At 56.1% G+C, this 27,123-nt stretch overlaps 1 protein-coding gene across 9 annotated transcripts in view; it reads left to right on the forward strand.

Annotated features, from left to right (window-relative positions):
- Positions 1-16: 16 nt before the first annotated feature.
- The window catches only part of UBAP2L (ubiquitin associated protein 2 like), a 29,953-nt gene continuing 2,846 nt past the window's right edge, over positions 17-27,123 (forward strand). For 4 of the 9 annotated variants that reach the window (XM_080570271.1, XM_080570274.1, XM_080570275.1 and 1 more), the window contains exons 1-25: positions 17-157; positions 3,589-3,718; positions 4,601-4,678; positions 5,056-5,166; positions 7,523-7,691; positions 7,996-8,091; positions 8,805-8,850; positions 9,134-9,246; positions 10,699-10,773; positions 14,073-14,125; positions 15,418-15,503; positions 15,942-16,113; positions 16,984-17,185; positions 18,470-18,747; positions 19,002-19,174; positions 19,880-20,069; positions 20,676-20,730; positions 21,190-21,364; positions 21,872-21,944; positions 22,505-22,700; positions 22,801-22,889; positions 23,590-23,643; positions 24,268-24,349; positions 25,891-26,108; positions 26,198-26,303. In XM_080570271.1, the coding sequence (XP_080426397.1) occupies positions 3,629-3,718; positions 4,601-4,678; positions 5,056-5,166; positions 7,523-7,691; positions 7,996-8,091; positions 8,805-8,850; positions 9,134-9,246; positions 10,699-10,773; positions 14,073-14,125; positions 15,418-15,503; positions 15,942-16,113; positions 16,984-17,185; positions 18,470-18,747; positions 19,002-19,174; positions 19,880-20,069; positions 20,676-20,730; positions 21,190-21,364; positions 21,872-21,944; positions 22,505-22,700; positions 22,801-22,889; positions 23,590-23,643; positions 24,268-24,349; positions 25,891-26,108; positions 26,198-26,303 (2,980 nt within the window). In that variant the 5' untranslated portion in view covers positions 17-157; positions 3,589-3,628. Of the gene's footprint in view, positions 158-396; positions 421-3,588; positions 3,719-4,600; positions 4,679-5,055; positions 5,167-7,522; positions 7,692-7,995; positions 8,092-8,804; positions 8,851-9,133; positions 9,247-10,698; positions 10,774-14,072; positions 14,126-15,417; positions 15,504-15,941; positions 16,114-16,983; positions 17,186-18,469; positions 18,748-19,001; positions 19,175-19,879; positions 20,070-20,675; positions 20,731-21,189; positions 21,365-21,871; positions 21,945-22,504; positions 22,701-22,800; positions 22,890-23,589; positions 23,644-24,267; positions 24,350-25,890; positions 26,109-26,197; positions 26,304-27,123 lie in introns of those variants that run through there. The other 5 variants (XM_080570273.1, XM_080570279.1, XM_080570276.1 and 2 more) reach the window with 3 other exon arrangements.

Genomic DNA, 27,123 nt, shown 5'->3' on the forward strand with positions numbered 1-27,123 from the left:
GGGTAGAAGCCGAGCGCGCCCTCGCCCCCTTCCCTCCGCGTCACGTGGGGCCGAAGCCGGCGCCGGCCACGCCTCCCCCCTCCCGCAAGCGCCGCGGCCCGCGTCACGTGATGGGGGCGGGCGCCGCTGGGTGCTTGTCAGTGCGGCGGCGACCCAGGTAAAGTTGGCTGCGCGGGGCGGCGGGCGGCGCGCGGCCCCTTTAAATCCCGCCCCCCCCTCCCCGCTCCCCCCCTCCCCTCCCCGCGCCCCCCCGCCCCCCCCCCCTCCCGGGGCGCTCCCCCCCTCCCCCCTCCCTCCCTCACCGCCCCCCCCCCCGTGCCCCCCCCACCCCCGTTACCGGGCGCCTCGCGGCCTGCAGGGCCCGGCCGCGCCGCACCGCGCCGGGCCGCGCCGCACCGGGCCGGGCCGGGCCCGCCGCAGGTGAGGCCGGGCGGGGAATGGCGGCCGCCGCCATGAGGGCGGAAGCGGGCCCGGCCTGGCGCCGCGCTGCTTTGGGGGGGGGGGAACGGGAACGGAGCCGCCCCGCCGGGCCCCATTGTCCGCCGCCACCGGGCCCTCGGCGGCCGCCCCGCGGCGCGGCGCTAACAATGGGGCGGCCCCGGGCTGCCTCCCCCCGCCGGCCGGGCCCGGTACCGGGGCTCCGAACAAAGGGCCCCGAACCCCGGGGGGGGGGGGGGGGCGCGGAGCCGCGGGGCGTGGGCAGGGCGCGGCCCCGGGACACCCCCGAGACCCCCGGGACGCCCCCGGTAGCCCCGATCGCCCCCCGCTGCCTCCCCGTCACCCCCCCCGGTGCAACCCGGTACTCCTCCGGTGCCTCCCCCCGCCGCCCGTGCGGGCCCCGGCACCGCGGCAGCACCGGGCGGGAGCCCCCGCGGCGCCCCCCCCCCCTCCCCCCCCTCCCGGTGCCCGCCTCCCTCGGGTGCTCCCGGCCCGCCCCACGCCGCGGGCAGAGCCCCCCGGAGCCCTGCCCCCCCCCGGCCCTGCCGCACGTGCCCGTTACCGGGGGCGGGGGGGGGAAGGCCGCGGGTTCCTGGTGCCAGCAGAGGAGGGGAGCGGTGCTGGGCGCGGGCCGGGGGGTGCTGAGCGGGGCCGCGGAGCCCTGCCGCGGTGCTGTACCTCGCCCCAGAGCCCCAATAAAGAGCTCGGCTGCGCCCCGTGTGCCGTCACCTCTTCTTCCGATGCTTCGTTCGACGCCTCGCGTCCCGCGGGGCCCGGCGCCTCGCAACCCCCCGGGGCCCGGCACCCCGCCTGCCCCGGGCCCTGCAGGCGCAGGGGGGGCCGCAAGGACCGCGGGCGACCCCCCGGGCGCGTTGCCTTCCCGGGCAGCCCCGCGAAGCCGAGGCGCTGCGACCTGCGGCCGTGACGCTTCTCCTTCTCCGTCAACCCCGGCGAGCGCGTCGCTGTCCTCGTGGCGTGGAGCGCGGAGCTGGCCGGGCGTAACGCGGTCCCTCGGCCGCGGGTGTCCCGCGGTTAGCTGGCCGGGCCCCTCCGTTACGGCCCTCTTGCTGCACGTACGCGGTTTTTTATGCCTTTTTTTAACAAAAAGAGGTAAAACGCTCGACGAACGCCGCTCTGAGCCAGCTGTTAGGCTTGTCGTTACGCGTGCACGGCCAGCCCCGGTGCGGAGCCAACGTCGGGGCTGATGTTTGCGTTTAAATACTGCCCGGGAGCTGCACCAAAGCTCCCTGCTGGAGGGATGAAGTCCCAGCAGGCAAACCCCCGTCTGCAGGGCGCCGCGCGCTCACCTGGAGGTCTCCGCAGCATCCAGGCCTGCTGGTGGTGCTTCTGCCGTGGCTCTTTCTCTGGTGGTTTTTACACCTTAAAAAATGCTTTAATGGTCACCGAAACCGAGCAGAGCGCGGCGGCTGTCGAACAATGCCCGGCGCTGCCCGAAGGCTGGGGACAGCAGCCTGCCGTGGAGCCGCAGATTGAGTTACCGCGGGCACGCAGCGTCGCTCCCCTCCCCGGGCCCACGGTCCCGCTGCCGGATGGGTTTAACGGGGCGGCTCGTGTGCGTGCAAAATACGTGGGGCTGGGCGAGACGGGGCCGTGGGGAGCGAGAAGAAATTCCATGGGGAAGGAGCGCGGGAGGCAGCGCTGCGTGGCCGCGGCGGCGTTGGTCGTGGGGGGCGCTGGGGCTCGGCGCTCCTGGCGAAACGCCGGCTGCGGGGTGCGCCCAGCCGCTCCTGCTGGCCCCAGAGGCGGCGTGGGTTCCCTCCCGGTCCTAAAACCTGGAGGTGTGTGACCAGAAAGCTCCGTTCTTGCGGTGCCACGAGGTGTGGGCACCCCCGAAGGGCGGCCTTTGGAGGCTTTGGGGGAAGCTGTGGAGCGCTTGGAAGCCCAACACGAGCGGCACGAGGCGCTGGCGTGAGCCGGAGGGGGTCTGCCACGGCGCGGAGGTGACGTGGGGTCCCTGAGCTCTGCTGGAAAGGGCCCCCAGCCCCGCTGCTCTGCGCTCGCAGACTCCCGATTCCCCGGGTCTCGCAGGGCCGTTGGCTGTCGCGGCTTTTCCACTTTTCCCTCCTGCGCCCGGGGTCCTGCTCTGTGGCGATGGTGACGAGGAAGGCTTCGGGTCGCGCCCTGCAGGCTGCGTTTCCTTGCTCGGGTCTCCTGCCGCGGCCCCTTCCTCTGCCCCAGGCCTCGGAGCAGCAGCTGGAGCAGAACCTGTTGCATCGGAGGAGGGCTCGGCGGCGTTACCGGCAAACCCCAGCAGTGTGGGGCCGGCGATTATTTAGATTTCAGGGTCTCGGAGGCAGCGAGGCCTGCCGAGCGCCTCGGGACGTGCCTGGTGCTCCTCGCTTTGGGGAGATCACGGGCAGGGTAAAGCCCTTCGCTGTGTGGGATTCCTTCCTCCAAACCCGGGGCGTGCGGCTATAAAACTTCACTTCCTGGGGGTGCTCCACGGCCTCGGCTCCTGCGGGGATTTTTGGCCTCAAGCAGCTCCCCCGCAGCGTTACTCGCTGTTAGTGCGTGTCGGCTCTGAGTTCGTTTTTTGGGTAACTTCAGAATGCTCGGTAGAAGAAAAACGTGATGTTCCTAGATCCGGGGAACAATTGAAATAAGAGAAAACGGTTGGTTCTACCGGGATCGTATTCCTTTAAAAACAAATCCCCCAAACCTGCGGCAGCACCTTTTGCCGGCAGGTTTTTGCTTCCTCTGCACCGGAGTCAAGCCAGGAGAGAGGAGAGCTCAGGGCGCTCAGCCGGCACACCTGAGGCTCGGAGATGTTCGCTCTCAAAGCGAAGCTTCTCGAGAGCTTTTCGCAGCACTCCTCGCTGTAGTTGGCGACACCGTGCCCGCTCGCCCGCGTCTTCTGGCGGCGAGCGGCTGAGCCCTTGCCACGGGGCTCCTCTCCCCGGTCCCGGCCGCTCGCTGGGCTGCAGACGGGGCGCGGCGGCGGCCGCGTTCGACGCGGGGCGCTCGGTGGCGGGGCCGGCCGCAGGAGCCCGCGGCAGCCCCGGGCACGCAGCGGTTTTGGGGAAGCGTCGGGAGGGTGGGGCTGTGCCGACTGCCTCGCTCAGTCTCGGTGCTGCCTTGTGTTTTCAGTTTCTAACAGCCTGTTCTCTCTTCTCCCCCGCCCCACCGCAGAGCTCTACCTTGTAAATACTGTTATTTGTATATACTGTAAATGATGACATCGGTGGGCACTAACCGAGCCCGGGGGAACTGGGAGCAGACACAGACACAGAGCCAGACACAGCACAAGCAGCGGCCGCAGGTAAGGGGAGCGTCCTTGGAAACCGGCTGGCGTGGAGGTGGAGACCTGGCGCTCCCGGCCGGGCGCTGGGCTTGGCCCAACAAAGGCCGACAGCGCTCCCTGCGAGCCGCGGGGCGCTCCCGGAGGCAGGGCGGGCGGGCGCCTCCGCCTGGGAGCCGGTGCCGGCGGGGTGCTGCCTTCCCTGGCTTTGTAAACAGTTGTAAACGTGTTTACAAATACCTGAAGCGTGGGAGACGGAGGGGTTTGGCCAACCTCTTCTCAGTGGTTTGTGGGGACAGGACAAGGGGCGATGGCCACAAAATGGAGCCCAGGCGGTTCCGCACCAACTTCTTCCCGGCGAGGGTGACGGAGCACTGGGACAGGCTGCCCGGGGAGGTTGTGGGGGCTCCTTCTCTGGAGATATTCAAGGCCCGTCTGGACGCCTCCCTGGGCAGCCTGCTGTAGGGAACCTGCTTTGGCAGGGGGGTTGGACCCGATGGTCTCTCGAGGTCCCTTCCAACCCCTACAGTTCTGTGATTCCCTCTGGCTGTGCCCTGTTTGTTTTACCAAACGCAGGCGGCCGCGAAGCCGTCTGCAGCTTGTCTCGATGTCCTGGTGGTGCTGAGGGCTGCCTCGAGGTGGAGTTAAGTTCGGTGGCTTGAGCTCACCCGTTGCAGAGGGGTCGCCCGGCGGTGTTTCCCTTTCTCCTAGACTCCCCTCCCTCGCTCCTCTTCTCTCTGCCTTGCTTTCTGAAGCTTGCCTCTTCCTGGCCCTCGTTTGCGCCTCTTCCTCGTCGCGTCGGATCTTTTCCAGCGTCCTCGGGAGCGGCACGGCCTTCGGAGGAGGGTGAGTGCGAGGCGTGCCACGCTAACCCCACTCCCTTTTGATGTTCCATCTCCTCAGGCCACTGCGGAACAGATCCGACTTGCACAGATGATTTCGGACCACAACGACGCTGACTTTGAGGAGAAGGTGAAACAAGTGAGTGCGAACCCTGGGGCAGGACAGGAGGCTGCTCCCTGGGCTTCCTTAGGCCACCGTGATTTTCAAGGCCTCGCGTGCCTGCTGTCTTCGGCCCCAAAGCACGAGGCTCAGCAGCATCCCGAGGCACGGCGCTGGGAGGCTAGGTTGTGGTGAAACTCGGTGACTCAGAAATTCCCACCCTCGGTTCTGGGGATTTGCTTCTCGTTCGGGGGCATAATTAAGCTGGGGAGGCTGGCAAGACTGCCAAACCCCGTCGTTCCTTCAGATGCTTTCTGTTTTGGGATGCAGTTTGCTGGCCTCGTAAGAGAGCCGGGGGGGATGTTGGTGCTTTCTTGGTTGGGAACGCGCTGACTGTGGCGGTGTCTTTTCTACAGCTGATCGACATCACAGGCAAGAACCAGGATGAGTGTGTGATTGCTCTCCACGACTGCAACGGGGATGTTAACAGAGCCATCAACGTGCTGCTGGAGGGCAATCCGGACACGGTAGGATTGGGTCCTGTAAATCTGGTGAGGCCTAGTTTGGTGTGACTGCCTATTTGGAGACGAGACGTACAGTAACCTGCAGATAACAAGCCAAAATGACTCACTAGTTACACGAGTAGCATGGGAAGCGTGGTTTTCTCCGGGCTTCTTAACGTCGTAGGTTTGCAGAAAGCAGGAGCGTGGCCAGCCTGGAATAGGGAAATAGAGGGGAAAATGTGATAAATCCATTTGCTTCCTATTCCTTCTGAATCCGAGCAGTTGTGCAGATGCCAGTGTCCTGGTGGCAAAGATTTCACACTGCCGTGAGCGGGAAGTAACTTCTCTTTTCTCCCGAGGGCTGAGGGACTTGTGGTGAAGGGCAGGTGTGGCAGCGGTGGTTCATTTCTGTTACTTTGGCACTTTTGTTTCTCCGGCCTTAAATGTTCCCTCCCTGTCCTCAGCGATTTGCTGATTTTCCACTGCCCGTGCCGCACATTTTTGGGTCTTTTTGCCCTTTCTGTGCCAGCAGTGTTTTCTGTCGAGTTGGGTGAGCCAAGGTGAGCTCTGTGGACGAGTGGGAGCTCCTCCACGAGGTGTGCGGGCTGTGGCGAGGGCAGCAGACACAGATTCTGCTACAAACCAGCAGAAAGCCGCCGAGCCTCAGACCCTTCCCCACCGCTGCCAAACAGATCCCCCAGCACACTGAGATCGGACGGAGCCAGCTGACCTCTGCGTGCAAAGCTGAGGCTGTAGCTAGCGCTTCCAAATGTCACACACCAGCTCTTTTTTTCCCCTCTTTATTAGCCGTGAGGTAGATGGATGGCTTGGGATTCTGTGATTCTGTGGACAGCTCTGTATTGTCTAAGGCAGCTGCTTCCCAACATCAGGTGCTCTGCTAGCTCTGGCAGCGGCCAAGTTCGATGTGGTGCACGTGAGGATTCTTGCCTTGCCTTCAGAGAGCCCTTTCCATTGATAACTGAACAAAACAGCTGTTGGAAAACCCTTTTAGGAAGCGGGGTGACATGAATGTGCATCGCTGAGGCAAAGCTCTGCTCTGACTGTATTTTCCTCCATGTCCCTTGTAACCGGCGGCTTCCAGTTAAACGCCAAACCCCTGCTATGGCAGCAGTTACTTTTCCTAGATGAACACATTGCTCACGAAAATAGCGCTCGGGGTAGCGCGCAGCAAGCTGCGGCGTCTCCTTTACTCGAGCAGCTGAAGCCCCCAGCAGCGCGAGATGCAGGGCAAGGCACGCTCGCTGCGGAAGATTTGTAGAGGCAGGGGTGGTGGTGGCAGAGCAGAGCCCTCGAGTGGCTGCCACTTCTTCAGCCTCCAGTGCCCTGGGGGGCCTGCGGGCTGCTACCCGCAGCAGGAGCACCGGCAGCCTCTCGGAGCTGCTTCTGGGCTGGGTTCAGCTGGGGCAGCAGTCCCCTGAAAGGGGTTTCTGGTAAGGAACAGGCTTGTTAATGGCTCAAACGCTCACCTGCTGAGCTAGTTACTCGTAATTTACTGTATTTCAAACGGGAGAGGAGCCGGCGTGATCTTCACGTTGAGTTAGACTCTGCTCAAAATTGCAGTATTCCAAGTAAACATTTTCCTGAATTTCTTTCTGAGCCAGATACCCATGGAGAGAGACTTGAGAAGCCCTTGGTTTGAAGGCAGTTTGTGCCTCTAAGGCTTTTCGTTACTGTCCCTGCATGTTGCCATCCAAACCCAGCTGTTTGTTTATCTGCCAGTTATGTTTTCAGGTGCTTGTCAATGACTTGTGACTATTTTTAATTATTCTAACAGTGTGCAGCATCAGTTTAAGAATGTGAAACCATTGCAGACTGTCATAAAACAAACCCGTGTGGGCTTAGAACAGTGAGCTGGAAGCGTGCTCAACTTTTTACAGCCCAACTTGGGATGAGTTGAACTTGCCTGTGGATAAACTCTGATACTCTCCTCCGTGGGATCTGCTGTTCAGGGAGGGGTTTTCTTAGACAGCCGCTTTTGGGAGAATAACTCGCCCTGAAATGTTGACTGCAGGGCACTTTGGAATATTTACCCGGTTATTGCGGGAGCTCCCCCAAGGCAGTGACCTGTGTGAAGTGCCAGCCTTGTTCCCACTGAACGGGGCAAAGCTTCCAGGCTTTGTTTCAGAGGCACAGGGATCACTGGAGAAATAGAAGGAGCCATCTCCTCGTACCTCCTCCGGCATCCCAGCCGCTGTACGAGCACCCTGGTGTTGGCAGATGGTCTTTCCCAATAAAATTAGGCCGGAAACAATTTATTTTCCGGAGTTATGTTTTTTGTAGCCTGATTAAGCATGTGTGTACGTTGCATCCAGCGCTGGTCAGCCTGTGATTAACTGCTCTCCCCTTTGCAAACCTTCAGCATTCCTGGGAAATGGTCGGGAAGAAGAAGGGTGTCCAAGGACAGAAGGAGAGCGGACAGACAGAGCCAAGTGAAGAAAGCAAAGAAAACCGGGAGAGGGATCGGGATTTCAGCAGACGACGTGGCGGGCCGCCGAGGCGGGGGCGAGGTGCCAGCCGTGGAAGAGAGTGTACGGACCGGCCCTTTACTAACACCCAGTACCTACCAGTAAAGCTGCTTGGGCAGACACGGCTTTGAGGAGAATCAGCCGTGTGTATGGCGACCCGTTTGGTGCTCCCCTATCTGAGATGCACCCTTGGGTGCTGCGCCCGGCATCGCCGGTTAAAGAAAAGTTCCGGGAGCGTTTGGCAGCGTGGTGTCCTGCACAGCCACCGTGCTTCAGTGCCTGACGTCTGTTCTGGTATCCTCCCTAAAGCAGGAGGAATCCTGCTTTATTAATTCAGTTTGCCAATATCTTGTTTGTTCTCTTTCAGTTCGGGGCCAGGAGAACGGACTGGACGGTGGCAAGAGTGGAGGCTCTTCTGGAAGAGGCACAGAGCGAGGGAGACGGGGACGTGGCCGAGGCCGAGGTACGTGCTGGGCTTCGGGTCGGGGGTGGGAGGAGAAGAACGGTGTCAGCACAGCTCCTCTGTGACGTGCCTCTATCAGAGGAATTGCCAAGCCGAAAAGAAGCACTTGATTCTTGTTCTCAGGGTTAGGACTAGTGCCTGCGCCTTGCTTCCCCCTTTTAAGCATGGTAGAAACAGTGACTGGTTCTTGTGTCCCACCCGGGGAGGTGAGCTAAGCCCGGCTTTATCCTACAGAGCTGGGATACCAGAAGACCTAGGAGCCTGTTGGCAGGTGGGCAGGCTGCTTGTTAGCAACAGCACCTGGATCTGCCTCGTCCCTGCACATGTGTCTCTCAGCACCAGTGCTGTGCAAACGCTTGGCTTGGTTTTTAAAGATTCAGTGGCAGAAATTCATTTTTCCCCAAAATCCGTGCTGCTCAGGAATTGTTGCCGAGGCCGCAGTACAGAAATCAGAACCTGGGGTCCGGTATTTATGCTTCGTGCCAGCTGGAAACCTCATCTGAGCCTGGAATCGTGCATCACTAATTACACTGCCAGCCAGCTGAGGTCATTCATGTACACATAAAGCCGCTGCTGGAGATCCCATCTACTCGGGACGATCCTCAACGCTTTATATTCTGGGCATCAGAACTCCATATGTTGTTCAAATGTTTCTTCTCCCAGTGGCGCAGAGCCAAGAGAGATGCTCACCAGTGCGTGTGTGTGTTTTACAGGTGGCTCCGGAAGGCGGGGGGGAAGATTTTCTGCCCAAGGCATGGGGTAAGTTTCACTGGGACACACCACAGCAAAAAATATAAAACCTTTGCGCGTGAATACTACCGTTTGCTTTGCTCCTCTGTTTTTTGTTGTTGTTTTTAATGAAACAAAAACTGCACCATGCTAACTTAAATTTGGAAAGGCCGCTGTAGCTGGAGCGTTCCTCTGCTGAGCAGAGCAGTCTTAGGGGAATCTCCTAGCTATAATACAGCACAAATAACATCAGCTGTTTTTAAAATGTTTAGCAAGAGGGAATAACAAATTTTCTTCCCTGTGTTTCTTACAGAACTTTCAACCCGGCTGACTACGCTGAGCCGGCCAGCACGGACGAGAACTATGGGAACAGCAACAACAACACGTGGAACAACACTGGCAGTTTTGAACCGGACGATGGCACAAGTAAGCGGCCTTTCAGCTTGTTGCCGTTGTGTTTTTAGATCAAAAGTGGGGTTTGTGTCCCTTCAGTCATGCTGAGGAGGTTCTGGGCAGGTCTTAGGCTTGAGGGTGGTGGAATAGGTTGTTGGTTCAGAGCTGGAATTCAGTCGCTCGGTTTCTTTGCATCCAGAGGTGCCTTTGCTTTGAGGAGTATCCAGCGTGTATTTGGATTTCCTGTGGAATAATCTTTGAGGTTTTAGGTCTGACTATAGAGGCTGCATCAGGTCATTTGTTAGGGGTAACCATGCTGGAAATCTGGAGCTGGATGGTTGTTCAGGTGTGATCTTGTGTGTGCTGTTGCTGACAGAGGCCCAGGGACACTCACCTCAGGTCTGTTTTCCAGCAGAAACCGTGCTGCGTCTTTGCAGAAGCCTTTTTACAGGCAGGAGTGTGATAAACACACGCAGGCTCCCTGGATGTTCAGTGCATCCTCCTGAGAATATTGCTCTGAGTTCAGATGTTGGGTTTGGTACGGGGAGCATTCACATTTTCGTGGTCATCCTGCTCAGGTTGCTGTAGGTTGAGACCTTGATACAAGAAGTAAGCCGAAAAGAAACCTTCATTGCTTCCCTGCTGGAGCCAAGCACTTCTCTGCTGGGCGGTTCCAAACACCCACCTGCCCTTGCATGTTTGAGTCCCCCCCGCAGCAATCTTGTACCGCAAACCATTTCTACGTGACACGAGTGCTCAAACGTTACGTTTTGGTTATTAGAACCATTCACAGCTCTACGTTAATGCTGCATTAGGCCGGCTTCATATTTCTTGTGATTGCTGACAAGCTAATAGCTTTGCAAAGAGCAAGACAGGACTGTAAAGTGCTGTCCCTTTCGCTACACGTTGTTAGTTTAGACTTTATTTTTCAGAAAAAAGAGCTTTTCCGAAAGGAGAAAGTAGGCCTGGATGCGTAAAGCTCTAGCAGACTGAGTGATCATCCTGTTGATGACTCTAAAAACTAAATGGCTTCATTTCTAAGTACCGGAGGGGTGTAGTATAGGAGTCTGTTGGTTAAGGGCAGTGGGGGCACGTGTGTCTCTGGAGGGAAAAGCAGAAGGAGCAGAGCTGCGTGCTGCAAATTGAGCTGTCTGGTCTGAGCAGACGTCTGTGTGTGCTTGTCTCTGTCCGTGTTTTTTGGAAATACGGAACAAAGTGGTTTAGAGCATGGTTGGGGTGGAATTAAGACTGTTTCTGACACAGCAGTTTGGATCTGCTCTAGAGTTACAGCGCAGCCGTAAAGTTTATCGTTCACCTGTGTCGTGTGTGGTCATTTTGTTCCTGTTGTAGTAGCCTCAGGCATCTCTTTGAATTAACAATATCCACAGGTACAATGTGACTGATGTACATGGGGGCAATGAAACTCTTTCATTTAAGTCAAAATTTCACTGGTTGTCTTTTTTCTTTTCTTTTCTTTTGTTTCAGGACTTGATTTCATTGGGGGTGAGGGGTCAAATTATCCCCGAAAATTTGACACTGCTCCTGGTACGATACATCCAGGTGCACTAACTGCCCCGGATACCTTTACTTCACAGCTTTTTTTTTTAAAACAAACTGAAATATCTGTGGATATGTCATTCTTCTCTCTTAATTTGTTCATTTTAATGAATTTTGACGTTTGTTCTGACTCTGCTTTTACTAATGCTGACTCCTTGAATGTAAATTGGGAGAGGTTAACCTGCATACTTGTGGATTACGTAAATTTTGACTTCAGCCACTGCTTCTCAGCACCCACAGCAGCGCTGTGTCCCCAGCACCGACAGAGCACCCTGCCCCGGGGGAAGCACGAGGCAGCTCAGCCCTCTCCTGCCTGTCTCACATCCAGAGAGCTATGACTTGCCGTAGTCCCCGTGCCGTCCCCTTTCCTCCGCAGTTCGCTCTGCAGCAGTCACTCCGCTCGCCTCCCCGCTAGGTTTCTGCCCAGGTTCCAAACGCTGCTGCGAGGGTGATTAGTCCTGCTCAACTGTCGCAGCGCTTTACCTCTGCTTACGGCTGCCTCCGGACTGCCACGCTGCTTCCCTCCGAGCAGACCTGCCCTGCAGCCGAAGGTGGCCACCTATCTGCATAGAGTTGTAGAAACACGAGGGTGGAAAGGACCTACAGGACCACCTAGTCCAACCGTCCTCCTAGCACCGATACTAAGCTACTAAATCGTATCTCCATCGAGATATTCGGATGACCAGGATGCTTGATGGCGAAGCTGCTCGGTGCATGGCCAGTTTATTTCCTGCTTTTATATCATTACGCCATAGGAAGCCAAGAGAGACCGATGGGCTGATCCAGTTGGCCCTATTAAGCCCATCGAATCCCATTAGTGTCCCCGAGAAGGCCCAAAACATTTAACCAATGTCTTCTCCTCTGGTCGTGGTCCTGGGCACCCTGCTCCAGGTGGCCCTGCTTGAGCAGGGGTTGGACCCACAGGTCCCTTCCCACCTCAGCCCTTCTGCGGTCCCTGAGGTCTGGAAATCCAGGCTAAAACCCTTCTGCAGAGCCTTCTGCTTTGCTCCTTTCTTTAGAAAAAGAAACTCTTGACGACGCGGTGGGATTTTGGTTTTCAGCAGCGGTTGCAGCAAGCCTCTTAGTTCACCGTGCTGCCGAGCAGCACGCCGTGGCTTAAATTACTTACATCCTTCTCTGCTGCACGATGGGATGCTCAAGTTCTGCCTAAAAAAATACGACAATCATATTTTCAAGCCCTCTTTTCCTGCCTGGAGGAGCTTAAAGAGATCAGCTGCTCCTTGAAGCTCCCTTAGGGCAGGGAGGGGTTCCCGTTCGGGTGACACTCCGAAGTGGCGGGGGCAGTGTCAGCGCCGCGCTGCTGCTCTCCCCGTCGGTAAGAGCTGCGTGGGGAGAGACGCTCGGCTTCTTTCAGGGCAAACCAACCAAAAAGCTAAGCACGCTGTGCTGGTTAGGGAGCTTCCTGGAGCATTTCCAGAGAATGCAACGATCATCGCACGAGCGGGCAGGTCTTTGGTTCCTCGTCCCTCTCCCTGGGTGCCTGGCACCAGGGTGGTGCCCACCAGCAAAGCCCCGTTGGTGGCTGCTCTTCAACTGCAGGATTTCTTCCCGCTTTCCTTGCTGCTTTGTTTTTCTTCTCCTTTCCCCCCACATGAGCAAAGCTAAAGCCGAGCCCTGCGCTCCGCTCCGTGCACAAACTCTCTGGGACCTCTCCGAGCCTCCTGCTCTCCCCCGCGGACTGCAGCGGGGCGAGGAACCCGCAGCTCCTGCTTCCCTCCCGGGCAGGGATTTTCCGATCCCTGCAGCCTGGAAAGCAGCCTTCCCCCTGCCCGTGAGCGAGGGCATGAACAGGCTGAGGAATGGGGGGAAGCTGTTCCTTAACCCCTGCTGTGTGTTGGGTTGGGTGTGTTGAACTCTTTCCGGTGCTTCTGTCCCAGGAGGAAAGAGTCGTGTGCCTCGAGACTCCCACGAACCAGGGAAGTTGTGTTGAATTAAAAAAAAAAAAAAAAAAAAATCCCCCCCAAATTGAACTTAAATCCAGGAAAGCTTCTTGGTTTGGTTCAATGTCAGGCAAAGAAAAAAAGAAAATACTTCTTTGGTGCTCTGAACACCCCACCTGTAGATAAGCAGCTGTTTGGATGTTTTGGCCTCAAAATTGGAGTGTGTATGGGGAGATCTGCTGAGCTCTTCCCCCCAAAACCCAAGAGCCTGATCGTGTCCTACAGAAGGATCTGCAAAGCCCTCATTCCCCACGTGCTGTTTTTATGCTGTAAAAGGCTTTCAGCTGGTAAAGGGGCTGATGCCAACTTGTTCTGTCCTTGTGACTCCCTCCAGAATTGACCCCCTGCCTGTCTTGGGTTCTGTTCACCTGCTTTGCGTGGGCTGAACCGACCTGGGCAGGGGGCTTTCTTTTTTTGCACTTTTTTTTTTTTTTTCCCTATGAATTTTGGGGATGGAAAATGCTCCCGCTTTCTTCCCACACCAAATTTTCATTCGCCTAATGGATTTGGAAGCCACCGCATACAGCTCAAAGTACCGGGGTTAAATGGTGGTGTCTGTGTGGGACCGAACAAGTTGAAGACGCAGCTAGGCAAAGCTTGCCTTTTTTTTTTTTTCCCCTTCGATAAATCTTGCTCGTCTTGCAAATTGCGCTGCGATTTATTGTGGCTGCAACCTTGTGCTTTCCCCCCTGATACCCTAAGCTTCCTCACTTTGAGCATTTCTCCAAAATTGGACCCAGAACACTGATGGGTTGGTTAGCCCCAGAAGTGTTCCTTTCAGATTCCCATTCCCCTGCCCACGGGGGTTTCTGGTGCAGCGAGGCTTTGACATTTTTGGGGGGGGAGTGGGGGTGGGGAACGACCGTGTGAACGGTTCGGTTGCCCCTGGGTGCTGCGGAGGCTCGAGGCTCGGCCGGGGGGGTCCTGCACAAGGGGGGCCCGCAGCAGAGGTGCTCTGTCCGAGCTGCTGGGGTCACACCAACTGCTCGTGGGTGCTGCTGCCGCAGGAGGAGGGAGAGCAGGGAAATGGGATGAGGAGGCCGGGGACGGTGCCGGGGCTTCCTCGCCAGGCTCAGCTTTCCTGTTTGGTGCCGGGGGGCGCGCGCTGCCCTAGCTGCTGGCCCAGGGCCCCCCCTGGTGCTGCTCAGCCCGAGCCAGGCTGGGGCAATCCCCTCGTGGTAACTTGCCCGTGAATTTTGGGTTGGGGTCGGCTGCTTTAACTTGTCTGGTTGGCAAATAAAAGTCCTCTCGGCTGCTTGCAAAGCTTCCCAGTGCTTCCCCGGCTCTTGTAAGCGGAGCTTCGACGCACGCCTAACTTCTCTGCCTCTTGTTGTCCTTCAGGTGCGTGGAGGGCAGCGACGGAAGAATGGGGCACGGAGGACTGGAATGAAGATGTAGGTACTCCCCGAACCCCTCTCCTCCGCGTGCTGCTGGCGGGGTGCTGTCCTGACCGTGTACACAGCTAGGAGAGAAGCACAAAGTCCACCCTCTGCACGCTCCGGGCATAGCCCGGGGCTCCCAGCTCCAGGAGCTCTGATGACCGAGGAGAGTAAATATTGCTAGAACACGGGCGTCGTAGAGCTTGTCCCAGGAGCCCAGGACAGCAAGGGTTCTCCTGGAGCGTTGAGTCTGGTCCTCTTACTTCTTCCAGCAGCATTTTTTGAATTCTTCCATCAACTGGCCTTGCTCTCTGGCTTGTCTTGATGAGTTTTGTTCTCTACCTGGAGCCTCCATTGAGAGACAGTGGCTGTTATCACCTGCTGTTAACGCCTGTCTATCAGTTTCTTCTGATTTGGGCTTCAGACCAATCCTTGAATCGAGGGAGAACTTCTGGTCTTGCAGATGGGAGCAGGGTTGGGCTTTCTAGTAGCATTGCTAGTTCTTGCATGGTCATTTTAGCTAGGCCTACGGAACGGGCACGAAGAGAAAGCTTTTGCTTTCCAGGCACTGTCTGAGGGAGGCTCTCCTGCTGGGTTTGGAGACGCAGGCAGCTTCCGTCTGTTCCAGCCAGGTCTTTGCTTAAAGAGTGTCTTGGTAGCCCGTCTTGCCTTCAGTGTGTGTAATATGCTCTCAGAGGTTCCTCTGCTGTGGTTTTGTTTTTAAACTCCTGCAGCTTAGCTGCTGGCAGCTCCTCGGCCTGGAATAGAAGCTGTTTGGATTCAGCTGAATTCTGAGCTCAGCCTCAGGTGGTTGTTAAACCTCCCCTTCGTTCGTTTTTGAGAAGCGTTATTTTCCCTTCCACAGTGTCAATAGATCTGTTGGTATCGGGTCAGATCACCCCGGTGAAACCAGGGGTGTTGGAAGCTGAACTATCAGTCTGAAGCTTTTTTTTCCCTTTGAATTCTTCAGCAATGTTTGCACCTAACCCGTGCAGTGGGCTTTGCAGATGGGTGCTGAACACCGTGACTTTGGAGCACCTAACCAAATCCACCAGGGGTGCTGGGGCCTTGTGGACTACAGGAAATTTGTAGAGGGATTTATTTTTTTGACTTAGGGGTGATTTGTGCGCTTGCCCAAGAAGAAATACGCAGACAGATGATTCTGATGGGGGCCAAATGCTGAAGTTTTAACACCTAATTTCTTGAATCATCCTGGGACTGTGTCTTAAACACTTGTGTGCTTCGCTCGGAGTCCCACCGTGCCGGTGTGAATTTTGGAATTCCTTTTTCCCTCTTTTGTCTTTCAGCTGTCTGAGACTAAGATCTTCACTGCCTCCAACGTGTCTTCAGTGCCTCTGCCCGCAGAGAATGTGACAATCACAGCTGGACAGAGGTGAGAGCCCGGTTTTGTGGGACAAGTGGCACCCAAGTCTCAGAGCAATTTGCTTTTGGAGATTAAACCTTGCCAACTAGATAAAAATGCAGCAGCTCTGAATGAGCTAATACGTATTTAAGTGTAGAAGTTGAGTTAGAAGGTCTGGATTACAGGATTCTTCTAGGCTCTGCCACTGGTTCTTCAGATTTTGGGGCATTTGCCAGTGCTAAAGGTATGTGTTCCGTGATGTAAACAGAAGGCTGTGCAGGATGTTGCCTAGTCTCTGTCCTTTGGAGGTCGCTAGTGGCAGTTGTGAGTTAAAGTTCTGCAGATTCATTGGATGTTCAAAGTAAAAAGCACAAATCGCGTGGCTGGAGGTAGCACGCTGCTGTAGTAAAGGCAAGGGCTGTGACAGCTCCTGTTCACCTCAGCGGGTTGTCTTCTTTCTTCAACCAGAATCGACCTTGCAGTACTGCTAGGAAAGACTCCCTCTTCCATGGAGAACGAGTCAACAAACCTGGAGTCATCCCAGGCTCCTTCCCTGGCCCAGCCGCTGGTGTTCAGCAATTCCAAGCAGAGTGCCATGGCCCAGCCAACCTCCGGTAACTCCTTCTCTCACCACAGCATGGTAAGGAAATGCCGCTCGCTGCCAGCGTGCGGGCTTGTACAAACGTTGGTTTCCCTGCCGCTCTCTGCCTGCATTTGGGCCACGTGGGAAATTCCAGTTCTGAGACCTGTCTGCTTCGTGTGGCAGAGTCTTCCACTTGGGTGATTTGCCACTCTGCTGTAAGCAGAAGCATGCAACCCGTTGCTTACTTAGAAATAAATGGGATCATTCCTGCCCTGCTGCCCTTGCCGGGCTTGCAACTTTTCCTCTTTCCTGCTCAGAGGAAAGGAGAAACTCTTGCAATCCAGAGGCTTGCAAGTTCGTCGGTTAGGGACCTGGAACTGGCTGGGGGTTTGGTGTGGGGTGAAGTGCTAGCACCTCTGCGCTGATGGGTGAAGAGAGGAGGTCTTGAATCTGAATTGGTGTGCGCAGACCTGGGAATATGCTTTGTCATATAACTTCAGCGAAGAAATTGTGCGTTAAATGATGAAGTGGTTCTGAGCCCCCTTCCTGACCTACCCCAACGGAAAAGCCAAGTTCTAGTGGTGGCTGTCCTGTCTGGTGAAGCCGAGTGCGTGTGTATAATTCAGTATGTTTTTAAAGATCTGTCTGTTAACTGGCTTTGAAAGCCTCCAGGACACTGCACGATGCAGTGGGCTAGGCAATAGATAGTTACCTGGGCTTGAGCGTGATAAAAGCTGTGAGACAAGTGTGAGGCCTCCTTGCCGATGGTGTCTGTGTACCTGGAGCTCAGGGCTGTTAAACCGAGGCACTCGGCGAGAAGCAGCAGGGTGCAGAGAGTTCGGGCTTGTGTTAGGAGATGTGCCTGTCCTCTGAGCCAAGTTCCAAGGCAGGGGAGATGCTGACTTTGTTTCACTGTTGAAATTGCAGGTGAGCATGCTGGGGAAAGGGTTCGGAGATGTCGGGGAGGCCAAAGGCAGCAGTACCACGGGTTCTCAGTTCCTGGAGCAGTTCAAGACAGCCCAGGCTCTGGCTCAGCTGGCTGCTCAGCACACCCAGCCTGGCAGCAGCACCACTGCTTCCTCCTGGGACCTGGGATCCACTACGCAGACCTCGTCTCTCGTGCAGTACGGTAAGGAAAAGCAGCTTAGGTCCTCAACGGGGGACGCGTTCTGTGTTCTCCCAGATCCGCAGAAGCGTGCTGCGAACAGCAGGGTGAGGGATTCGGAGGAGGAACAGATGTTCAAACCCTTTGACCAAATGCCCCTCAAGTTCGCAACCAAGTTAACTTTAGCTTGGGGAAATTAAAAGAGCCACAGGTGCAAGTTTGTATAAGGCATTCCCTGACAAGAGTAAAGTGTAATAGTGCATCTGAGCCTTTCCCCGTTCCCTTTATACGGGGAGCAGGCAAACCGCAGCCTGTTGGCTGTTCCAGGCAGCCTCGGGGCCGGGGATCTGGGGTTCCCAAGCCCCTCGCTGCGCAGAACTACTGCTGGGTGTAAAGCTGTGTAACAGGAGATCTGCAAGTAGGTGCTTCCAGCAAACGCTTCCTGAACACAAACACTTGTCAGTCTCGTCTCGCTGCTGACCTGATGCATCTTTTAAAGGAATGTGATTCTGGTGACTGCTAAATGCCAAGAAGTAATTCTGCCTCTGGGCTGGCACGAAGGGGTAAACGCCAGTTAAGAGAGGCTCGTGCTTTTCAGATGAGATGTTGAGCCCTACAGGCCCGAATCTCAGAAATACTGCGGTTGGGTACCAGTGCCGTTTCTTTCCGATCGTGCATTTCATTTCTTGCCGGAGAGATATGGCTGTGGTTCAAATCTAAGCTGAAGAAAAATTGAGCCCTGTCCTAGCTGCAGTCGGTGTTGGCAGCTCCCGATCTTTTCAGACAAGGAGCCACAGAGGAGCGTCGGAGGGAATAGGAGCTGAGTATTAATAGGCTGTGCTCCTGGCTGCTTTCGGCAGAGGAGGGTGGTCCTGAGGCTGGGGGTGCTGCTCGCAGGGTGCCCTGCGTTTGCAGGGGAAGGAGCAGGCAAGGAAACGCAGCAATGTTGGCAGAGAAGGGGAAGGAAACACTGCCAAGCCCGTGCCAGGCAGGCATGCGGTGCCTCCACAAAAGGGACGTTAAAGTCTGGCTTTTTAGGAGGATGGAGGACTTCTGCTGTCCAAGCTTGCTTTGTCCCCTGGAGGTGATGGAATACGTTTTGGGGACAGGGGCTTAAAAGTCGCAGCATGGATGGTGGTGAGAGTGCAAAGTGAGGAGTAGGGGTGCTGGGGTTCTCTGCGCTCTCATTTTAAGGGGCTCCAGGAGGCGCAGTGTGAAGTGATTTTATTTTTCTTGATAGTGAGAAATGTCAGAACTTGCTTCCGTTTTACGGAAACGCAGCCTAACTCAGCTCTCTGCCCCCGGCAGATCTCAAGAACCCGACGGACTCTTCTGTGCATAGTCCCTTCACCAAGCGTCAGGCCTTCACGTCAACTTCAACCATGATCGAAGTGTTCATGCAGGAGAAGCAGCCCGTGGTGACTGCCTCCACGACCGTGCCGGCACCCCCTTCTTCGCCGCTGCCCAGCAAAACCAATCCCGTTCCCCAAATGTCCCCGGGCTCCTCAGACAACCAGTCCTCCAGTCCCCAGCCAGCACAGCAGAAGCTGAAGCAGCAAAAGAAAAAAGCGTCGTTAACATCCAAGGTGCACAGCGATGGTGGGAAGGAGGCGTTGTGTTGCCGGCTGAGGGAGAGGCTGCTCTTGGCCTTCCTGGGGTTGGCGTTGGCTCTTTGGGGGGCTGGAGGGGGGGCCGATGGAGACAAGTTGCCTTCCTGGGTTGCACAGAGTAATTCAGAGGATGTGAGCCACCGCTGTGCGGTGGGACTTGGGGAGCTGAAGTCATTTTCTGTGCTTATCCCGGGGAGTGACTGAGCATTTCTGTTTTCCCTGCCTTGCAGATTCCTGCACTTGCGGTGGAAATGCCTGGCTCAGCAGATATCTCAGGGCTAAACCTGCAGTTTGGGGCATTACAGTTTGGTTCGGAGCCTGTTCTGGCGGAGTACGAATCGACGCCCACCACGAGCGCCGCCGTTAGCCAGTCCCCGAGCAGCCTGTACACCAGCACCGCCAGGTGAGGACCCCCCTGAGGAAAGGGGGGATTGATCCGAGCAGGGAGCAGCTCGCCCTGTGGGCTGCAGTCACACTGCATGCTAGTAGACCCTTTCTGACCCTGCCCGTGGTCGCAAAGGGGGGACAAGGTATGCAACAGCAAAGCGCAAGTTGCCAGCAGGCTTTCGGGCAGCTCTGTGACCGGTTGGCCTCGGGTGCTTGCACAGAAAGCAGAGGATTCCTGCTGCAGAAAATTGGTCTGCTGGAAACGCTGGAGGGGAATCCCCAGCCCAGCTCCTCCTCGCTCCTGGTGAGCAGGTTCCGTGTGCTTTCTATGGGTTTTTGCCTGGCACACCGGGACGTGGTGCAGGAGGAGTACCTACAGGTGCTGATGTGTGGCCAAAACAAATTTCTCCCATCTTCTCTTGGGCTGCCACTCGGTATCTGGTCCCTTGAGTGCTGGGACCTGAGTGGTGACAGCTCATGAAATGTCACCCGGAGCAGAGCAGCGTGAGGTGAGCCTGCAGCTGGGTGCCAGCACCCTCCTGCAGCGGGGTCAGCTCTTTCCTGGGTCTGCTCCTGCCCTTGGCTGCGTTGTGTGGCTCCTCTGTGCCAGGGCTTGGGGCTCTTTATTTTGAAGACTTGAAACAGCGAGCCTGCAGTCTGTGTCAGCAGCTCGCAGACGGGGCTGATTTGGAGGAAAACGAAACCTTTTTGTTCTTTGTAGTGAATCTTCATCCACAATTTCGTCCAATCAAAGCCAGGAGTCTGGTTACCAGAGCGGCACAATACAGACAGCAACGTTTACCTCCCAGAACAGCGCTCAGGGACCACTGTACGAACAGAGATCCACCCAGACGAGGCGATACCCAAATTCCATCTCCTCCTCGCCCCAGAAAGATCTGACCCAGGCCAAGGTAGGCAAACAGCTTCGCTCATCCTTTCTGCTGGGCAAGTGTGGTACGAAGCACTGCCTTGGGGGAAGCCAAGTGGTTGAGCGAGCGTGTCTGATCCTCCAGCCTCACCCCGTGGCGTGTGGCCTCCGGTGAGAGCTCTGCTGGCTGGTACCGGAGCCCTCAGTTACGTGACTTACCTGGGGCTGGGCCAGTGGGGTTAGCAGAGGTTAAGTGGATTGCGGGCCATGTTTCGTGTCGCGCATAATTACCCTGCAGCAGAGTGACATTCGGGCTAAGGATTTAGTTTTATCTGCAGGGTTTGATTCTCGCGTGCTGCACAGGTTCAGCAACGTCGATTTTTGGCTAGCTTGCGTTTGGGATGTTGAGGCAGCCTAACTGCCAGCAGCAGAGACACTTCTCGCATGTGTCTCAAATGTGCTTGGGGCTCACGTTGGTGCTGGACTAGCTGAGCTAGGGACTGAACCCAGTGTGGTCTGGTGGCATTTGGTAGCGTGCCCTTTTTCATAGCTGAGGAGGGAGTGTGGGCAGGGGTTGACATTAGATCTGCCTCTGGAAATGAGCAGCTGCGATGCCCAATACTCTTTTATTTTTGTTTTTTTTCCTCAGAATGGTTTCAGTTCCGTACAACCCACGCCATTACAAACCACACAGGCCGTTGAAGGTGAGTCTGCCAGTGCCGTGGGTGTCCTGGGCCTCTTGTAGTGCTGGGATTCTGTGCTTTGGATGAAAAGCTTCACCTGGGCTAATAGGAAGTCCCTCCCGTGCTGGACTAAACGCTGCCACTCACACTGTTTGCTTACCTGGAACTGTTCAGCCTTCTGCTGGTGATTCCATGAAATCCTTGATGAGTCAGCCCTCACATCTTCTCCCTGATGACAATAATTACTCTGTGAAAAGCTCCTCACTGGCAGGGCTTGAAGCTCTTTGCAGAGCCATTGGCCCTATGGGGGTATTGGGGCAAAGCGAGACACACAACACAGTGACGCTGTCACAAGTGTGGAACTGGTTGGCAGCACTGAGACGCCCAGACCTCCCTGCTCCCCTGGATGAACCTTTGCTGATCCTTGCCACTGAACTGTCCTCTACGAGCTGCCCCTAACCCAGAGCTCTTTGTTCACAGGTGCTACAGGCCCCGCAGTCAAGTCCGATTCCCCCTCTGCTCCCAGTATCGCGCCTCTCAACGACGGGGTGTCTGCGTCGGCCTTGCTGACAACAGCCAGCCAGCACTCGACAGCTCTCAGCAGCTTGAGCCACAGCGAGGAGCTCCCCAGTACAACGACCGCCCAGCTCAGCAGGTGAGCGCACGGGGTGGATTTCTAGGGAGGCAAAGCATCCAAGTCTGTCTTGTACGGGCTCCGTGCGGTGGGGAGGGGGAGATGGGTTGAAATGATTCGTCCCATCCCAAGGCGCCTCCTCGAAGAGGTCTGGGTCCATCTAGAGCTGGTCGGCTGTTGCAGCGGCCCCAACAACAAATTTTAAGTATCCGGAGTTAGATGAGAGCAGTGACTGTGGGGCTGGAGGTCCTTCCACTCAGGAGGCAGACAGGCCCTTTCCTTTAGGGTGGTGCAGGTGCTCTGTCTGGGAAGCCTTGCCAGCTCGAGGCCTGGGCTGGGAGCTGCTGGCTGTGTTGGGATGCACCTTGATGCAGCTAGGCCTCGTGGGGTTTTTTTGGATGTGATCTGTGTCTCATCAGGGGATGTACTTTTTCACCACATAGCATAGGTGGGGAATGGGATCTGGCCTGGTGCTACAAGTGAAGACTCTTGCACCTCGGCTTGACAGCCTTTCTCCTCTCTCCGCAGTACGTTACCCACCCAGCAGAACAGTCTGTCCTCATCCACGTCCTCTGGGCGAACGTCAACCTCAACTCTTCTGGTGAGTCTGGGTGTGCTCGAGCACTGTGCACTCCTCTATTGCTGTCCAGATGCTGTCTGTGCACCCCTGGCTTAAGGCTTTTGTCCCCCTGCCTGTTTCAGACATAATAGCAGCTTCTCTCAAGCCTGTAGTAGATCTTAAAAATGGCACGGAGTTGCAACGAGATGTCAGAGCAAATTTGTAGCTTCTGGAGTGTCGCCGTTCAAACATTTACTGCTGGAGCTCCTGCAGTAGAGCCCTGTGCTCTTGGCTTCTGCCACAGAATAACTCTCCTCGCTGCAGGCATGGTGTTCAGTCCTGCTTCTCCCAGCAGCTCGATGCGTTGGGACACAGCAGCGCGAGTGGCTTGGAAGCGTTAGGGGTTGGCTGCCTCAGGACTTTGGTCTCAGGCCAGGTGCAGAGCAGGTTTCTTTGTAGCCTGCAGCAGCTGAGTTCACTGCAGGCTGTCTGGAATGTCTGGGAGCAGGCAGAGCTGCGCGATGTTCTGCACACATCCTGCAGGATTTCTGCAGCCAATTACATCAGCCTGGTTCCCTCACTCTCTTCTCTTCCTTCCCCAGCACACAAGTGTGGAGAGTGAAGCAAGCCTCCATTCTTCTGCTAGCACTTTCTCCACCTCCTCCAGCACGGTATCAGCTGCCCCGCCAGTCGTCAGCGTTTCATCCAGTCTCAGCAGTGTCAGCAGCCTGGGCCTCAGCCTCAGCAGTAACTCCACGGTGACAGCCTCGACTCGCAGCTCCGTTGCAACGACATCAGGTACGTTCCCAGGTACTGCTGAATGAGGGGAGGCACAAAGAAACAGCTTCTGCTGCTGTGTGCTTCACTGTGTGACTCTTCCTTTCTCTTCCTTCTTCAGGAAAAGCCCCTCCAAATCTCCCTCCTGGAGTCCCACCGTTGTTGCCTAACCCATACATCATGGCTCCAGGATTGCTACACGCCTATCCGGTGAGTGGGACGACCACCTCGTGCCACGAGGGCCTTCCTAGTTCAGCCTTCAGCTAGCAGGGAGGGACGGAGTGCAGCAGTGAAACCAAACCTGCCACCAGATGGCCAGGCAGATTTAGCTGGCTCACAGCATGAGCTAAAGCTGGTAACAGCAGCCCAGCAGGGCAGCCTGGGCCAGGAAGTTTGGACCTGCTGCTCCCTAGGTAGTGGCAGAGGAAATCCGTGTACCCTTGTGGGTAAGGGGCTGTAGCTGCTCACCACAGAGCAGATTCTGTCTGTCCATTCTCTGCGGCCTTCCCAGCCTTTGGGGAGCAACAGCCAAAGTCAGAGGCTCATAAAAGTATGGAGCTGCATTAGCAATGTGCTATGACAGAAAACAGAACAAGGGAGACAACTGCCACAGAGGCTAGGGCTATGTCACGGCTTTCTTTTGAAGGTGAAGGCATATTTCAGTGTTGCACTAACTTCTAGAGGAGAATTGTTGAGTGCCTTTGCAGTCTGAGGCAGCGGTGCTAGGCATTGGTGCTCTCTTCCTCTGAGCAGCTTGGAGAAACTCTTTGCGGCATCAGTCTTGCAGTAGCGAATGCTGACTGTCCGCAGCTGGTGTAACCTCTGATCTGGCTTTATCCAATGTTCGTCTGAATGTTGAATGTAAAATTAAATTAATCTGTGTCCCTAACATCATCTGCTCTTTTTCTAGCCACAGGTGTATGGATATGATGACTTGCAAATGCTCCAGACGAGATTCCCGTTGGTGAGTACTGAAGGCTGACGTGCACAGACCGCTTCCATGTTCCCTAACAGCTGCCCGTGCTGCATGCCCCGGGTGCACAGCCCCCTCAGGCTGCGAGGAAGAATTGAAGAGCTGGCAGAACGGGGTGCCGAGTGGATGCACCTCTTTGGCACTAGGGAGGAGTTAATCGATTGCTCCTTCGCACTCGGGAACTGATTGCACTAGTTCAGGGAGCAGTGCTGGTGGGGGGCTAGGGACCACGTGCGCTGCTGCAGGCAGAGCTGTGGTGTCCAGCAGTGGAGTGAGGAGCTCCTGTAGATACCTGATACCTCTGAACCTGATTTTTTTATTTAGAAATACGATGTATGTCACTTGGGAAGTGGTGGGGAAAATCCAGGCATTTTAAGGACTGCACACCAGTAGACCTTATCTGGTTCTTCTAATAGCCAGACGAGGGGGACGGTGCATGCAATAAAAACCTGGGGTTGCTGCAGGCTGTCATCAGCCTTGATGTGACTGATTGAACTGCCGTACTCCAACACAGCTAGTGGCTGCAGTCCGGAAATCCCCGTTTTCCACTTGATGCTGCTTTTCGTATTAGAACAGAGCTTATAAAGCTGCTTCTCCTCTGTTTTTATCCTTCAGGATTACTACAGCATCCCGTTCCCTACGCCCACCACCCCGCTGACTGGAAGAGATGGCAGCCTGAGCAGCAATCCGTACTCTGGTAGGGGAAAAGGCAGAGCTGGCTGTGTGTCTGCTCAGGTGTTCTTGCCAAACACACCACTGCTGCTTGGTGGTTCCCCGTGCCGTGGTCCACTGGAGCTACGTCAGCCCCAGGCTCCCGCCCTGCCTTTGGTCTGGAGCACTCTTCTCACCAGCTGAATTCTTCCCGTCTTTGGTCATGTGGAGGCGTGTTACCAGGAGGATGGGGATGTGGGAGATGATGGGGCTGTTGGAAAGGGAGTGAGGAAGGGCTGGAAGTACCCGTACAGCATAAAACTGGGGAGCTGCTTTTCAGGCAAGGCAGAGATTAAGCAGTCAGCACTGCTTTGAAGGCACTTGGAGTGAAAATATAAAGAAAATAGGGATGGAATATCTGGAGAGACTTGGTTTCTAAACCGTGCAACAGTCTGAGAGGAAGAAGGGCAATTGGGATCTGTCAGATTTAAACTAAACGCCCAGCAGGTGGTTGATCTCTCCCTGACCTTGGAAGGTGCTGTTTGTCTGAACTGCTGATTCACTGGGTGAATTAGAGAAAGGAGGCCTGTGAGCAGCAGTTGCTCTGAGCCTCTACATGCTTTGGGAATTGCTGCACTTTGTGGATCGCTCCTTTTCCAGCACGGCTTCTCCCCTGCTTCAGCGGGAGCTTGTTTGTGCAGAAGTGCTTCTGCCTGGCGTGCTGAGGCTGAAATCCCAAGCTCAGAGCGCAGGGCTGCTGCTTGCATAATTTGCCAAGTTAGCATCGATGGTAATTAATGTGTGTGGCTACCCTGGCCTTGCCTGTGAGCTGGGGCAGCGCTGAGAAATTCACTGGCTTTACTGTGTGAGCCCTGAATAGGGAGAGTGTTTGCGTGGAGGAGCCAAGCAGGTGCTCCTAAAGAAGGGCAAAGGGAGGCTTCCCCGCTCCCCGCAGCCGAGTCCAGACAGGGGAGAGAGGAAGCGAGGTTTCCGACGACTCCCTGCGGGCTGCTGGCCCTCCGCAGTGACATTTGATTCAGTGCCACCAGGCAAGAAAGAGGGAGGTGTGAGCCCTGCTTGTAAAAAGGGCCATTCACACATCCTCAGCTGGAAGATATTTGGCTCAGCTCCTCAAAGAGCTGTTTGCTGGGAGGACAGGGCCCCCCGGCTGCCTGGGGCTGCTTCGGGGGGAGCAGTGTTCGGGGTCGCTGTCGATGCACAGAGGGAACTTGGGACGCTCCAGCGCCCCGGCCCTGCTCCTGTGCAGGCGGCCGGCAGCGGGGCTTATGCAGGCCTTGGAGGTGGGCTGGTGTCGGGCGTTGCAGCACCTCGGTTCAGCTGCTCTGGGTTTCCTTCCTCTGCTGAAGTTCTGCCTGTCAGTGGAGCAAGGGGTGGGCGAGCAGCGAGCAGCACAGCCTCACTGGTACCTGGCTGGCACGTCACGCTGCGGTCTGAGGGCTTGCCTGCACAGCAGGAGGGGTTGGCCCGTGTCACTGTTAGCCCAGAGGTGACACAGCCTCCTGATGAGCTGCAGTGGGCCAGGATTTGGCATGTCTGTTCCTCACTCTCCTTTCATCTGTGTTCCAGGTGACTTAACAAAATTCGGTCGAGGTGATGCCTCTTCCCCCGCTCCTGCAACGACTCTGGCCCAGCCTCAGCAGAGCCAGACCCAGACTCACCACACCACGCAGCAGACGTTCCTGAACCCAGCGCTGCCTCCTGGCTACAGTTACACCAGTCTGCCGTACTACACAGGGGTACCAGGGCTCCCGAGCACCTTCCAGTACGGGCCCGCCGTGTTCCCTGTGAGTTCCCCGTAGGCAGGGCTTGGCATTTGGGTCAGGAGAACACCTCAGCAGAACTGCTTCTCACTCGTTTCCTCTCCTTTCTTTAGGTTGCTCCTACCTCTTCCAAGCAGCATGGTGTGAATGTCAGCGTCAACGCATCAGCGACCCCTTTCCAGCAGCCCAGCGGCTATGGCTCCCACGGATACAGCGCTGGTAAGAGACCTGGCCGGGCATCGTTTCATCAGCAGAGTCCTTATTGTGGGGCTTGTTCGCAGTCTCCCTGACTGCGTGAGGGCACCGCTGCCTTCACATCAGCAGCATCCAGAAGGGGAAATGGCCTCAGCACAGCTCACGTGTGGTTTGATTCTCCTGGAGGAGGCCCAGGCTTGTTCGGCATTCAGAGGCCTGGTGTGGGTTTGAGGAGCACAGAGCATTTCATGCCCTCCTCTGAGACTCGCAGCTGCACGGCTGGGCCTTGGCTCATACTGGAGCCGAAGTCACTGAATTGAATTATTTTGCCACGTACATGTGATCGATAAATCAACGGTTACTGCAGATCTGAGCCTGGGAACTTGTTTGACTCCTGTGCTTGGCATGTTTCTAGAGAAGTGTCCTGTCTCGATTCTAAGACGCAAGGTGGCGGTGAACCTGCTGCTTGTCTTGTTTCGCTGGTCAGCGTCTGGCTGATTGTCAAGGGCCTGCTTTTGGATCTGTCTTCCAGCCTCTAGATTCCAGTTGTGCTGCCTTTTTCCACTGCATTAGAACCTTTTAGGACTGAGAACCTTTTAGGACTGTTTTCTCATCACAAAGATACTTCAGCTCTGCGACAGGTCGCCTGAAATAACTTTCTGAGGAAGCAAAACCTGAGTCTTTCAAATCTTCAACACTTTTTGCATGCCTTAAATGATTGCAGAGGCTTTTCTCTGTATCCCCACCTTTTAGAAACACCAAGCACCAAGTGCGGGCTGTGTGTCCGCGTTGCCAGTTGTTAAAAGGCACCGGCCCTGTCAGCCTACAGTTGAGTCGCCTTCAC

Source organism: Anser brachyrhynchus, assembly GCF_964034855.1.
Source record: "Anser brachyrhynchus genome assembly, chromosome: 28".
NCBI lineage: Eukaryota > Metazoa > Chordata > Aves > Anseriformes > Anatidae > Anser > Anser brachyrhynchus.